The sequence below is a fragment of the Ursus maritimus genome, unplaced genomic scaffold, assembly GCF_017311325.1.
Source record: "Ursus maritimus isolate PB19 unplaced genomic scaffold, ASM1731132v1 scaffold_5, whole genome shotgun sequence".
Lineage (NCBI taxonomy): Eukaryota > Metazoa > Chordata > Mammalia > Carnivora > Ursidae > Ursus > Ursus maritimus.
Window position 1 is genome coordinate 40544159 of NW_024426663.1, and position 14773 is coordinate 40558931.

At 37.4% G+C, this 14773-nt stretch overlaps 1 protein-coding gene across 2 annotated transcripts in view; it reads right to left on the reverse strand.

Annotated features, from left to right (window-relative positions):
• The window catches only part of IPO11 (importin 11), a 203463-nt gene that overhangs the window by 49709 nt on the left and 138981 nt on the right, over positions 1 to 14773 (reverse strand). The window contains exon 28 of one of the 2 annotated variants that reach the window (XM_008691375.2): positions 4517 to 4683. The exons of the other annotated variant lie outside the window; for it this stretch is intronic. Coding sequence (XP_008689597.1) covers positions 4662 to 4683 — 22 coding nt within the window. The 3' untranslated portion in view covers positions 4517 to 4661. Of the gene's footprint in view, positions 1 to 4516; positions 4684 to 14773 lie in introns of those variants that run through there. 2 annotated transcript variants of the gene reach the window in all.

The window sequence follows — 14773 nt, forward strand, 5'->3', positions numbered from 1 at the left end:
AAACAAAATAAAGAGAACGTGCACTGGAAAAGTGTTACATGATCAAAAGAGGACTTTGGTAACAAAGGCAAGTAAAGGTGTGGGAGGACCTGGGTACAGGGAGGACACGGGTGAATGCCTGTGAGACCAATTTCATAGGAAGGCCTCACATTACAGCTGTTTCACAGAACCTGATAAAAGGTTCCCTAGTCTTCCCCCCCCTTTTTGCAACCCTTTAAAACAAATATGGCATATTTTACTGTTATTGTTGTGATACAGGTAAGATAACTGAGTAAAAATGCTTGCTGAATGAAGACACATGTAAGAGGAAGAGTGTAACCCTGGCACTTTATGTAGGAAAAAGTCGAGAACTCCACTAAGAGTACAAAGTTGGTGGAGAACACAGAGATATCCACAGATCCTTTCCCTGCTACCAGTGACTTCTACACAATTCCCTCACTCTCAAACAATGTCCACCCTTACCTTGCCCCAACACTTTGTCTCTGGCTATCAACACTGGCAGCCCCTCACCTCCAGAAGCCCATGAGACACCTTACCCAGGCTCCCACTCTGTCGCCTTGGACCTTCCTGACTTCCTGCTTACTCCTGCTGAAGTGTCCTGTTCTATGCCAATCAAGTCCTCAAGGACAATCTAACATCAAAGATCTCTACTCTGATGCTAGGAGGGAAGTGGGAATAAGTTCTCAATTATCCTAGAAGTGTGATACATATTTCTGAAATTCCACCCTGGAATTTTAAATGTATTCAAAAAGAATAATGCTATAAATAAATGATAGTTGAGTCCTATACTTCTCATTTGTTATGGGGGAGTATAGAGAGGAGCTTTTTTGGTATGCCCTGGAACCTTACCCAACTTTTATAGAAGTTAATGGAAAAAACAGATCTGTATATAAAGCTATCCTTTTGAAACACAACCATTTTATTCTTGAGGGCTCTCATCAAAAAACTAGTAAATGGTAGAGAAACACAGAAATCTTAAGTTTCTTCACCTATACTAATTTAGAATATCACTTAGTTTTAACTTTGCTGTTCTGTTTGAGGTGGGGCTGCCTAAATGTGAAACAATCTTATGCATAAATTATACCACTAAAAATTTCTACACATATATCATTTCAAATCAATTTTACCTTAAATAAGTTTTTAAACTGTGCAATAACAAACAACAGTGTCATGTGAGCTAACATTTTTAAAAGGAAAAGCTGCTGAAACTGTTAAGAGTACTTAATGATACCACCATGGCCAACTGCAACTCCATACATAAAACAGTATTAATAAAAGTTCTCTAGTTGAGCCTATATCACTCATCAATTAGAAGTTATACATAAAAACAACAAAAAAAAAATCTTGATAAAACTTCTAAATTACTTTCTTTGAATTGGGGGGAGTTTTTTCGTAAGGTCAAGATAAATACCTTGTTTATGGATATTTCCTAACTCTAAATAACCACCTATGCTGCTTCTAACATTTTCGAGAGGATGTGGTCTAGGTGGTGGGGAAGGGAGACATGGAAGACTTTTCACCTTTCATTTTAAGTATCTCCATTTTGTTTGAATTCTTTTTTCCAAAGAGCATGTACTTTTAGTAATTAAAGAAAAAACTTAACTGAAGTTGTGGGAGTAGCGTGGATACAACAACAAAAGTGTATTATTAAAAACATTTTCAAGATGAAACAAACACCACATGCCTTTCCCTAATGAAACAAGTAATTTATGTAAGAACAGATTTATTTAAAATGTATTCAGGTTTTCTGCTAAACTCACAATCAAGGACAAAGCTTTGAACTAGGCAGGCAAAAGGAGAAGAGTAAAAACTTCTGGGGAGGGGGGAATTGTAGCTTTAACTTCTCTGAAATTTCCAGTTTATCTCAAAACCACTCCTCAGCTCCTTTCTGCTTTTCCTCAATTATCTTTCAGCAGTGGCTCTCCAGGCATGACCCCCAGACCAGCACTATCAGCAAACTTGTACACGCACACCCTCAACAGGCCCCACTCCAGACCTACTGAATAAGGAACGCTGGGAGGGGTAGGGGGCAACAATCTGTATTTTAACAACCCAGGTGATTCTGAGTTTGAGAAGCACCGTCTTAAGGAATACTGGACAACACAGCCATTCTTACAATAACTTCAGGTTCACAATACAGACTCAGTAATTATCACTTGGTTTAAACACTCCCAGACTGCCTTAGGCTAATTTCATACGGGAAGTATTAACTTTTAATAATAAAAAAGAGAAATTTGGGGGAAGAGGAAGGACATCACAAACACGAAATACATAATGCTCTAGGGAAAAATTTTCATACATATTCATGGTTCAGGTCCCTGTTAACAAGCATGAGCACCTACTATATGCCCAATATTCTACAGAGTATAAATTTATGTTAATAGAGAAAAACAGAGTTTCCATGGCTTGAATTAGATCTATCTACATTAAAGATTCTCAGTCAAGGCTACTAATATCTCCTGGGAGCTCTTTCATCTTATTCTTCCTCACTTACCTGTCTCCCAAAATCACGACCCAAATGGTTGATGTTACTGTTACGAGAATATCATATACTTCTGGTGTAGTAGACAAACGGAAGGTTACAAAATTATTGACCTTTACCAGACAGATCTCTCCCGCGATTTTCTGCTCGTGGAAATATCTTGCCACTTGGGGATCAGATGTGAATCTCAAATTCAGTGTATCCAAAACTGAACTCATTATTTTGTCCCCACCCATATCCCTACTCCTTTTGCTTCCTTTGCTCATTAAATGCAACAGAATGTTGCCTAAGCCCAAAAGTTGCCATTTTTGACTTATCCCTTACCTGCCACCCCTTAGACAATCACCAAGCTCCAGAATCCATCCATTCTCTCTGCCACTGCTCTGGTACACGCCTCGGGGACCTCTCCTCTGGACTGGTGATTCAAACTCCTACCCAATTAACTCTGCCTCTAGTCTCGTGGCTCCTTCTAGAAAAAGGTACTCTATAAAGAGTAAATCTGATTATGTCATTCCACTGTTTAAAATTCTTCCATGGCTCCCTGCTGCTCTAAGGAAAAACATGAAATTACAATATCCTTCATCATCTGATATCTCTCTTTCCACTGCAAATCTCACACCACTACTCATAACTTTGGTTATACTGAATGTTACTTCATGAAAAGCAGGATTCTTTCTCTTTCTTCAATTCCTATGATACGATGTTACCTCTACCTATTACTTAGCTCTCATTTCTGTTTATCCTTCATGATCCAGTCTCAATGTCACTGTTCTCATAAAGTCACCTCCCACTTCCACTTGCATTATACCCAGTAGCACCTCCAAGCACAATACTTACTTACATCCTGTACAGAAACCATGCGTCTCCTCTAGATCTCAAGCTCTACCAAGAATAGGAGCCATGCCTATGTTGTTCACTACTGGCACTTAGACAGCAGCATAGCATGAAATTAAAAGCATGCGCTCTGGAGTCAGACAGACCTAAAAAGTGTCACAAGCAGTAAGAATCTGGTGCAGTTTCTTAAGCTCATTTTCCCTAGGTCTCCTTATCTGTAAAACGTAGATAGTTACAAGGTTTTTTAAGGATAAATGTGATATATGAGATATTTATTAGCTTAGTGCTTAGTACCCAGAAACATTAGCTAGTGTTATTACTTAACACAGCACCTATCAAAGATATATGCTGAAAGAATACAGTATTCATAAATTATTAAAAACATGTATTTATTAATGCTAAGCTCAGATAATTCATTATACTTCCAAATAAAGCTTATAATTCTTTACGGAGGCTCCAGTTGAATTCATGTCCATGACACTGAAGTTTTCCTGTAACTAATATTAAGTTGACTTATAAAGCAGAATGTTCAAAGAGAATCACCTGTGCCTCACTTTCAGGAACAATTTGTTTGTGAAGTTGAATCTGCTCCAAACCAGGGCTTTCTAAAGAATGTGGGGAAGTGTTACAAATTGAGGCAGTTACATTATACCTCGCTGACTGATAAAAGCTGTAGTATTCAAGTCTATTTTCCCCTGAGTTTTCTGGTGCCTTTAGTTTTTGTTTAAATTGAACAACTTTGTAGATCAAAAAAATGATTAAAACACAAGCTAAGATGAAAAAAGCTAGCAAAATGTCAAAAGCCTCATTCAACTTTTCAACTTCTTGCGTACAAACGAGAGATGTTTTCCCTGACACCGAAGCATCATCAATCGGTAGAGCACTGTTTGTTTCCAAGTTCAAGTTAACAGAAGAAGTAAGCTGTATTTGCACGGGTAACACTGCAGTAGCCTCTAATGGATTACCAAAGGTATTCTCTTGAAAAAATCTACTGGCAGGTGAAGTACGACTTCGTTCCCAGAAAGTAACGCTCTCTGTACTTTCCAAATATTTCCCATTTGTGGTTACTTTATGCCAGGCCATCATTAACGCAGTAGTCTTGTGATGAATATGAAGAGATTTTATAGCCCAAGCTCTGGATACATTTGTCGAAGATGTAACACAATTTGTAAAGTCAGTCCACTTAATATAATGCAACGCTCTGCCGCGCATGGATGGGGGGTTCTGACAATGGATGTTTAGTGTAATGGCTGAAGATGCTAGCCAGTCGCGCAGGCCCAAGAGTTTGCAGTTACATTCCCAAGGATTAGAATTTGCCTGAAGATGAGTCAGTGAAGACAATGGCTTAAGGACCCTTGGATGTAAGTCTGTAAGATTATTAAATGACAGATTAAGGATCTTCAAAGATGCTCCCATGTTTTCAAATGTATCATTATCAATGCTGATTATTCTGTTTCTATCTAACTTAAGGTAAATTAAATTCTTTAACAAGCTAAATGTGTCAGAATTTAAATTCTCTAAATTATTATGACTTAAGACCAAATGTTTAAGATTATTAATTCCACTAAACCCATCCCTAGCAACATTTTGAATTCTTGAATTTTTCAGGAGGAGATACTCCAAGTTGACAAGTCCTTTAAATGCAAAGGGCTGTATTGCTTCAATATGGTTATGAGACAAAGAAAGTCTTTTAAGGCTCTTAAGTACTTCAAAAGCATTTGATGGTACTTTTGTTAAATTATTACCTTCTAGATACAAACAATCCAGGTTTCCAAGATGTTGAAAGCCTAAGTCTGATATCCTCAAAATTTTATTGTTTGATAAATCAAGTATCCGAAGAGCAATCATACCAAAAAAGGTACCACTCCCCAGGACAGTGAGGCGATTCCTTTGTAGATTTAAGTACTGAACTGAAACTAAATCATTAAATACTCCTCTTGGAACAAAAGCTACTTGGTTAGACTGTAAATATAAAGTACGAAGATTGGAAAGTCCCTCAAATATTCCAGGATCCAAGCGTTTTATAACATTATTATTTAGATATAGAAAATACAGATGCCTCAGCTGAACAAAGGCTTTTGGATATACATATGCAATGCTAGAATTATCCAAATATAACGCTACAAGAGAATCAAGTCCTGTTAATTCACTCTCATTTATGTAAGATATATTGTTTCCAGTCAGATACAGAAAAACTGTACTTTCAGGAAAATTCTTAGGAATACTTGAAAGGCCTAGGTTACGGCAGTTAATATGTCTCCCAGTGCAGAGCTGGCAAACAGACGAACATCCAAGAATCTCTTTATGGAATAAGAATAGAAGGTAACAGGTAACAAGTAGAAAAAGTCGTAGGCAAGGCAGAGAAAAATGTAATCCACACATAGCCCTGTTCTTGGTTTTTCTGTTCATATCAGAATTGGCTATAAAAAAAGAAGGTGAAACTTTAAATCATCAATAAGTTCTCAAAATTAAAGTGCTATAATACTTAAAATTCTGTGTTCTCTTTTATTTTTATTAGTATCAGCCAACAATACTAAATATCATCAATTGTACTATGGTGATAGCATAATATTATATGAGTTTGGAATGTATTCTAGAATTAACACCTCCAGGCCATTAACCCACTGCTTGACAAAATGATAATTCAAATTTAATGAACTGCAAAATAATATGTTTGCTAAAGCTAATTTAAAATATTACAACTGACAGTAACAAAAGTGACAAATGATGATGTAGGGATAATGGTCTTTGGATATAATATGTCCCTTTACCAAATTAAAGTCAATATTAAGTAACATTATAATTTATGAAAATACAAACTCACTACAAAAGAGCAATTAAACTCTAAACTACAGCTTTTTACAAAAGGAAATTATTTTTCATTTCAATTAAAAGTTCGTATTTAAATAAATCATCTTACCAAAACCAGGAAATTCATATTATTGACACTCGGCTGATTCGTGTAAAGGTTTTCTTTCTAAATCTGAAGAGCGACATTTCTACACTCCATTTCTTTCTGTGGCACTGTTGACCTCCACCCCTCAACCTTTTTTTTTTTTTTTTTAAGTCACAGTTCACAGGAAACACCACTCTTCACATTGGTTCCTCCACAGTCAGTGTGTAAAACAGAGGTTGCCATGGATACAGGAAACTGAGAGACAGGAAGTAATTTTATCTGTGTTTCAAAAGTATTGTTGAAAGGAAATCTCAGGAACTTATTTTTTTCAAAAAGCAGTTAATTTGAGTTTTCCTAACACACATACCTAAACATCTGATAATTTAAAAAAGTATTTTTTACAAGGAAATGTAAAAATTTTAAATATTCAGAATGAACAAGCTGTAGCCATCAGCAACAGATAGATATTGAATAGAAAAAGGTAAAATAAAAAGTAAAGAGTAATATAATTTTGGTTAATTTTTTTAAATGCACATAATATTTACATTGCTTTGAATACACATTACAGACTTTAACTTTGTTTTAGTCCTTAAAAAAAAGGTAGCAAAAACAACTTTAGAATGGTTGTTCCTTAGAATATGTTGTTACACTAACCTCTGTGCTCTTCCTTTTTAACTTTTCGAAGAGATTTTTGGATATAAAAAATACTGACTATCACCAACTAGCACCTTAATTTGTTAAGGTATATGCCTTACATTGTAAAATGATATAAAGTTGCACACCAAATTACTGGCAAAGATTACTGTTGGCAAGAAAAGTTGGGGAGAGTGAAAGGGACCCTGTAATGACTTTTCAACATATATACATCTGAAACAGTGTGAACCTTTTACAATAAAAATCTATCTCTGCATCATGTACTATTTTAGGGTAATGATTTAAAGAGTTAACTATAAATTGTTTATATTATATATTGTTTAGTCATTACTTTCCCAAAAAGCTCATTGCTTAGACTTTCTAATTCTGACTTTGATTACTATTATTAATACTCTGATAATACACTTAAAATATCAGTAATTATATATATATATACACACACACATATATAAAATTGCATAGTAACTCCCTTTTGTTATTAAAGCATCTTTTACATCAAGACAACAATTATTTCAGATAATAATATTAATTATTTCCACATTAAATATCTGGTAAAATACCCAGCACTTTCTACGACAATACAAAATCAGAGAGACATACTAGATAACAGATTTTTATCAAAACGATTTACAATTTTCACAACTATCCTTTGTGGCCAACTACCGTTGTTGCTATTGAATGAAGAAATTAGAAAATCACCACCAAAAAACCCCCACAACAGAGAAATGACATGAATTAGAGGTAAAGATGGAATAAGAGCTAGGTTTCTGAAGTCCATTTTGTGTTTAGTGTTTTCAATAACATAAAACATAATGAAGAATTTTTCTATTGCGTCATACAATTTAAAGAGTTATGACAGGGTTCAGGACACGCTATCCCAAAATACAGCACTGTGGCATACTGAATATTCTAAACTGAAGGAATGTGAGAAAAAGGCAGAAGTGTAAAGGACTCTCTGAACCCTCCCCTACCTGCAGCCACACTCTCATATCACCTGCCCTTCACCCCTGAAGGAGGTCATAAAAACTTGATGTTAGAGGTGCCCTCCACTATAGTAGGAGAAAATGAGCATTCTTACCTCCAAAGACAAAGAGACTTGCAAAATTTGCCCCTTTGCTACACTCACCTCATACCCTGTGCCCTAACTATCTTTCCACGACTTTCCACTCTGCCTCAAACCTAGCATAAAAACACACAGGTTTGGGGCACCTGTGTGGCTCAGTCGGTTAAGTGTCTGCCTTTGGCTCAGGTCATGGTCCCAGGGTCCTGGGATTGTGCCCCTTCTTGGGCTCCCTGCTCAACAGGGAATCTGCTTCACCCTCTGCTACTCTTCCCTACTCCCCCACCCCTGCTTGTGCTCTCTTGTGCATGCTATCTACCTCTCAAATAAATAAATAAAATACACACACACACACACACACAGAGGCTTAACAACCTCCTTTGGGTCTTCACTTCCTTTTGAGGGCTCCCATGTCATGTAAAACTTAACATTAAATTTATATTCTTTTCGGGGCGCCTGGGTGGCTCAGTCGTTAAGCGTCTGCCTTCGGCTCAGGGCGTGATCCCAGCGTTATGGGATCGAGCCCCACATCAGGCTCCTCTGCTGGGAGCCTGCTTCTTCCTCTCCCACTCTCCCTGCTTGTGTTCCCTCTCTCGCTGCCTGTCTCTCTCTGTCAAATAAATAAATAAAATCTTTAAAAAAAAATTTATATGCTTTTCACCTGTTAATCTTGACTTTGTCAGTTTAATTTTCAGACACAGTTAGGGACCCAAAAAAGTTAAGGGAAACTTTTTCCTCCTCTATAGTTTGGAAGAACTCATCGACATCAAAATAAAATTTAGAGGAAAAATTACAAGGTGATAAGATCTGAATATTAATTAATTTGTCCTCCACTGCAGAAAGATCCAAAGCAGACAAAAATATTTATTCTTATTAGATCTCGAAAACAAAATTTTTAGTAAATTACACTAAATAAAAGTGACAAGATAAATTTTGTCTTTCTCCTAATGTAAAAGCTGAGGTAAACTAAATAAAGTGACTACATCAAACAATAAATCTAAATCTAGGATCCAGAACAACAAAGTTTAGCCTCTCCGTTCACTGGGTTCACAGGGGTTGCTGCTGTTAGTGATCACTACTACGGAAGAACACAGAAATCGGGACCTCAAAAAAGGGTGATACAGGAACAGAATTCAGAGACCTCCTCTTACTGGCTATGAGCACATCACTGATTAGTGGCACAAGTAGCCACTCAAGGTTTAGATTAGAACTCAAGTTTTCCAGCTTCCCTCTGCACTGACTGGAAGGTAAATGTCCCCATGCTTTAAATACTATCATTTTGCAGCCAACTCATATTATTTAGGTAATTTGAAACATCTCATTATCTTTTCAATCCTCTAACATGTTTTGTGAAATCTTCATATGATCTCCAAGACATAATAATGTTCCCTGATCTGAACTGTGACATTTGGTTTTGCTCTAGAATAACACAGCAAAATGGTTCCTCATATCCCTTTTTTGATTCCTACTAATTTTCATTAGAACTATTTCTGAACACGACACTCAGCCTCCTAAAAAAGCTTCCTCCTTTTTTTCCCCAGGAAATTGACTCATTGAATTATTCTTTTCTCTCTCTTTTTATGGAGCTTTCATTAACGCTGCCTTCAAATAATCTCATAGTTCAAGTATCAATACAAATCTATTTTCTTTTCCATTCAGAAATTCCATGACAAGTAAGACAATGTGTAAATCAAATAATTATTCTATTACCACCTTTTCAATATATTCCCCCGATATTATTTAGATATACAGCACCTACATATAAACCAACCAGGATGGGTTTACATAGAAACAACAGTTTACAGTAGTGCTTACTGATCTTACGGGTCTTAAAAATTACTTACAGGCCGTAAAATCAAGAGCCTCAAAATCTGAAATGGTGTTTCCAATTAAAAACATTCTAGTAACAATAAAAAAAAATATTATTTTGCTCAGTGTAGGAGGAAATTTTAATGAAGAGCCTTATCTCAATACAGATTGATTATCAGTTGCAAGGAAGAACAGTAACTACACAGTGGAGCGATCTAACACCTGCCCCAGAATTAACAACATTAAGGAGAAGCAGATGGCCACCATGTGCCACTGGATGTGGTACTTGAAGAAGGACAGCATCAAACAATTAGATAATATTCCAACCAAGGATGCATAACCGCAATCTCATCAATACAAATCATCAGACACATCACAAATGAGGAATACTCTATTCTAATAAGAGAAAGGGAGGGAGGGAAACAAGAAAAGGGCTGTATTCTTCAAAAATGTTAGTCATAAGAAATAAAAAACTCAGGAAATAATACAGAGTAAAAGAGACTACAAAGACAACTAAATGTAATACCTAACCCTGGACTGAAGCATTTAAGAGTAAAAGGCCATGATCTATTCAACTTAAATGCAAATAATTCAGAAAATAAAGCATCAAGTGTGTTGTGTGTGCGTGTATAATGCATGTATACACACGTAATGGGGGCCGGGGGAGAGGGACACATGCTAACAATGTCCAGACCATCACGCTCATGAAACAGAGATTGGTGGGGGAGACAGCTTAAAAGCACTAGACACCAAACGCCCTTCAATGGCTAAAGGTAATACATCCATATGATGGAATACTACTCAGCAAAAACAAAAACACCAACATTCTAGTGACACACACAACAGCTTAGGCAAATATAAAAGGCATTATGCTGCCCAAGAAGGCCAGTCTCAAAAAGTTATACACCGCCAGACTCCATTTATGTAACATCCTCAAACAGACACAATTACAGTAAAAGAAAACAGATCAGTGGGAGCCAGCAGTTGGGAGTCAGGGGAAAATGACAAGCACGAGGGCGTGTCCTCGGGTGATGAAACTATTCACCTGTGCTCTGACTGCAGTGACGATCACACAATCTACATGTATTAAAATTTATATTAATGTATAACCTCCCCAAAAGTCAATTTTACTCTTTGTAAATTAAATTTTTTTAAACTTCTATTTTAAAATACAAATATTTGTGGCTAAAAAATAAAATACATATAAAAAACTACTAGACCAAAACTTGTTTGATTTACAATCATGATCAGTTTTATAAAGGAAAAATAGTGTTCTGCAGCTACTGGAAAGCATGTCAATTTATAGAATTTGTCAAGATTCTGAGGCACGAAAAAGCTCAGCATTTTCCAAAGAGAGAGAGAACAGCCAGCATGGTTGGTAGAAATGACTGAGAGAGACCAGGGTGGAATAGGGCTTGGGGGGTCAGCCAAAAGGCAAACCCTGACTAGCTGTCCCATGGAGACCACTGAAGGATTCTGAAATAGAAGAGGAATGAGACCTTTCTTGCTTTTAAAACACAGCTGTCCTCCTCTTGTGCAATATGGCTAGGCTTGAAGGAGATCAGAATAGATGAGGAAAGAACAGTTTAGGAGGCTCCTTCAACAGTCCAGGAAGAAGAGTAAGACAGCTTACTTGAAGAGAGTGGAAATGAAGGGGACAGATTTGAGATATATTTAGAAGTGTAGCCAACAGCTTTGGTGATGGATTAAATGTGGACGGTGAGAGGTCACACTGTCAAAGACAATTTCCAAGTTTCTGACATGAATAATTGGGTGTTCAGAAGTATCCAAGACTGAGAAGAACACAGTACATTGGTTATCTTACCTTCATCAAATATATCCAATTCAGACACATTATTGAGAGCCTACATGTGTCAAACATTGTGCTAGGCTCTACGGATACTAAAGATAAAATCTGCTCCCTGATCTCAAGGATGTTCTGTGAGAGAATACATGTTCAGTCGACATACTCATTATAATAATATCCTGACCATGCAGGGTATTCTATAAGCCAACAGCCTATGTCTGGTGTTAAGCAGAGAAAAAAAAAATCTGCACATTATTGTCATCACAGCCAGAATTTATTTACTGAGCATACACCACTTCCTAACCATTGTTCTAAGTACTTTACATGTATTACGTCACTTAATACAGAGAACAATCCAACAGTGTAGCTCTATTTTATAGATGAGGATAGAGGTATGTTAAATACCTTGCTCAAGACCACGCAGTGAATTCAGGAGCCAGGACTCAAATCTACGCAGTGTGGTTCAGAGCCTAAACCTTAAGCCTTTCACTGTATGCCCTTGACACATGGGTCCAACCTCCAAAAAACCCAGAAGGTAAGCTACATAAAAAACATAGAAACAGAGCAAGGAATACATGATAATAAATGTATGATGCAGTCCAAAAATTTCAGGAAGGCAGCAATCACTTTTAGGCTGAGAAACTGGAAGGAGTTTGACAAATGAAAAAATGGAAGACAAATAAAAAATGTCCAAGGACAGCAAATAAAACTGGTGCCCTTTTACCACCTAGAATTCTACACGCTTTCTCCACTTTCCCTTCAACTTACAGCCTCTACTCCAAACCTGCCGGATCTATAATAAATCTGGGGACTTAAGGGCTCCATCACTGACAAATGTTAACAAAAATAGCTCATGCTGCTCTTTGGCTGCACATTTAACGATTATTTTAAATGTCTGGCAAATACAAACTGAGGGTCAACTTTACACAACCACTCTGTACAGATGAGTCAATGGAAGCCTCTTCCTGAGCTGAAATATCTGCCAATTTCTGAAAGGTGAAACGGAGGCAACGGCAGTAATGAATGAACAAGAATAATGAAAAGTGAGCACTGGCAGGCATGCACAAGGTGTCTGCATGAAACAGCTGCGGGGAGACAGTGTCTTTCTTCAAGTGTTGGCACGGGTCACATTTGGACAGTCTGAATGGGAGACAGCCTCGGAGTCAATGAGGGAGAGCCTCAGGAAAGCCTAAATTGGTACCTTCACACACTTTGTCAAAATAATTGACAGTAGTAACATTAACAGTAGCACATATTAATAGAGAGACAATAGTATAGCAATAATTGAAAGATTAATATTCAATTATTTACCATTTAACACCCTTATGCATTCAACACTTTAATGGGCATTGTACATACATTCTCCAATTTAGCCTCAAAAGAACCCATAGAGGGATGCCTGGGTGGCTCAGTTGGTTAAGCGTCTGCCTTCGACTCAGGTCATGATGGAGCCTGGGATCGAGCCCTGCATCGGGGTCCCTGCTCAGTGGGAGTCTGCTTCTCCCTCTCCCTCTGCCCACATCCCCCCTCCGGCTTGTGCTGTCTCTCTCACTCTTTCTCAAATAAATAAAAATCTTAAAAAAATAACCCATAGGTACTGGCTGGTATCATTACCTCACAAAAGAAATATCAAAAAACCAAGAGCCAGAAAGGCAACATCACATCAACAGGTAAAACATGCATGTGAACCCAAATTTAGCTCTGTTCTCCACCACTATGTGTATTTTTCTCTCTGAAACTGCCGGATAGAGTGAAAGCAGAAGCTCAAGGAAAAGAATCCCCCAAAATAAAATGCTCTTCAAGCCATGAGGGTATATTAGCTACACAAGAAAAACCAGAAGGCACACGGGATTTGCGATTTTACTTCTTTTATACCCTAGCTGGGGCTTCCTACTCTGTCAATTATTTTAGGTCTAGACCCAATACCTCATTCTCATTCACAAACTTCTCTTCATCTCATTCTAAAATGGTTTGAGATCCTGCAACTCCAAAGTCATCTTACTGGATAATTTCGGTCTCTTGAGTGATATGTTTAAAAGTTTAATGCTGGGGCGCCTGGGTGGCACAGCGGTTAAGCGTCTGCCTTCGGCTCAGGGCGTGATCCCAGCGTTATGGGATCGGGCCCCACATCAGGCTCCTCTGCTATGAGCCTGCTTCTTCCTCTCCCACTCCCCCTGCTTGTGTTTCCTCTCTCGCTGGCTGTCTCTATCTCTGTCAAATAAATAAATAAAATCTTTAAAAAAAAAAAAAAAAAAAAGTTTAATGCTATACAATGGTTGCTGATTTGTTAAGGGTACCGAGTGTCTGTAAGATGACTGCCCCACCTTATGAAAAGTTCATCAGAAGCATTTATCTAGTTTGTAGATGGGGCACTGGTCCTAGATGTGAGGAAGACACTGAGAGTATAGGTCCCATATTCACAAGCATTCAGGAACTTTCCTTAGTAGGACAGGAGACAGAAGACAAAAATAGTTGCTCTAAGATGCAAAGGCATACTGAATAGTATGTCCTATAGGTGCAGTGGGGTGTGTCATCAATGCACAGCAGGGTGCTCTAGCACGGAACAGGAGTTCCCAAAATACTGCTGAATGTTGGTTGTATCAGTACCGCAGGCTTTATATTAGGACAGGAATGTAGGAGCATTTAGGTTCTGCTACAAATGTTTCAAAAGTAAAGTGAATCTTTACTGAAAAACCAAAATGGAGTATTTCCATTCAAATTCTAAGGTAAGGGGATAGAAACACTTCCAAACTCTTTAAAAAGCGTGGAACTTTTGGGGGGAAGGGGGAAGAAAGTGAAATTTCAAAGCACTGACAGAAAAACAAACTGATGCTCAGCTTTAAAAAAAAAAAGTTTTATAAATGATTATTACCTTTCAATTAAAAAAAAAATTCACCAAGCCCAGGAATTAGTAATTTACCTCTTGTTTCACAAAACTGTTTCATATACAGATAAAGGCAGTAAACCTGCAATTACGGCCCCGGTTGTTCATCTTCCTAAACCACCTTGTCTGTATCCTCCAGCTTCTGTCAGATTAAAGCTAACAAAATTCAGTATATGAATATTAACCAGTTCAAAAGTAGGCATGTTATTCAATTTCTGTTTGGGAAGAAAACCATTCTGTAAATTGACAGCAAGAACCAAAAACTACATATGCATAGCCTAGTCAAAAAATAAAATCACTAAAAGCTTCACCACAGAGGGATTTTCCCCAGTTGAATTGAATGATCA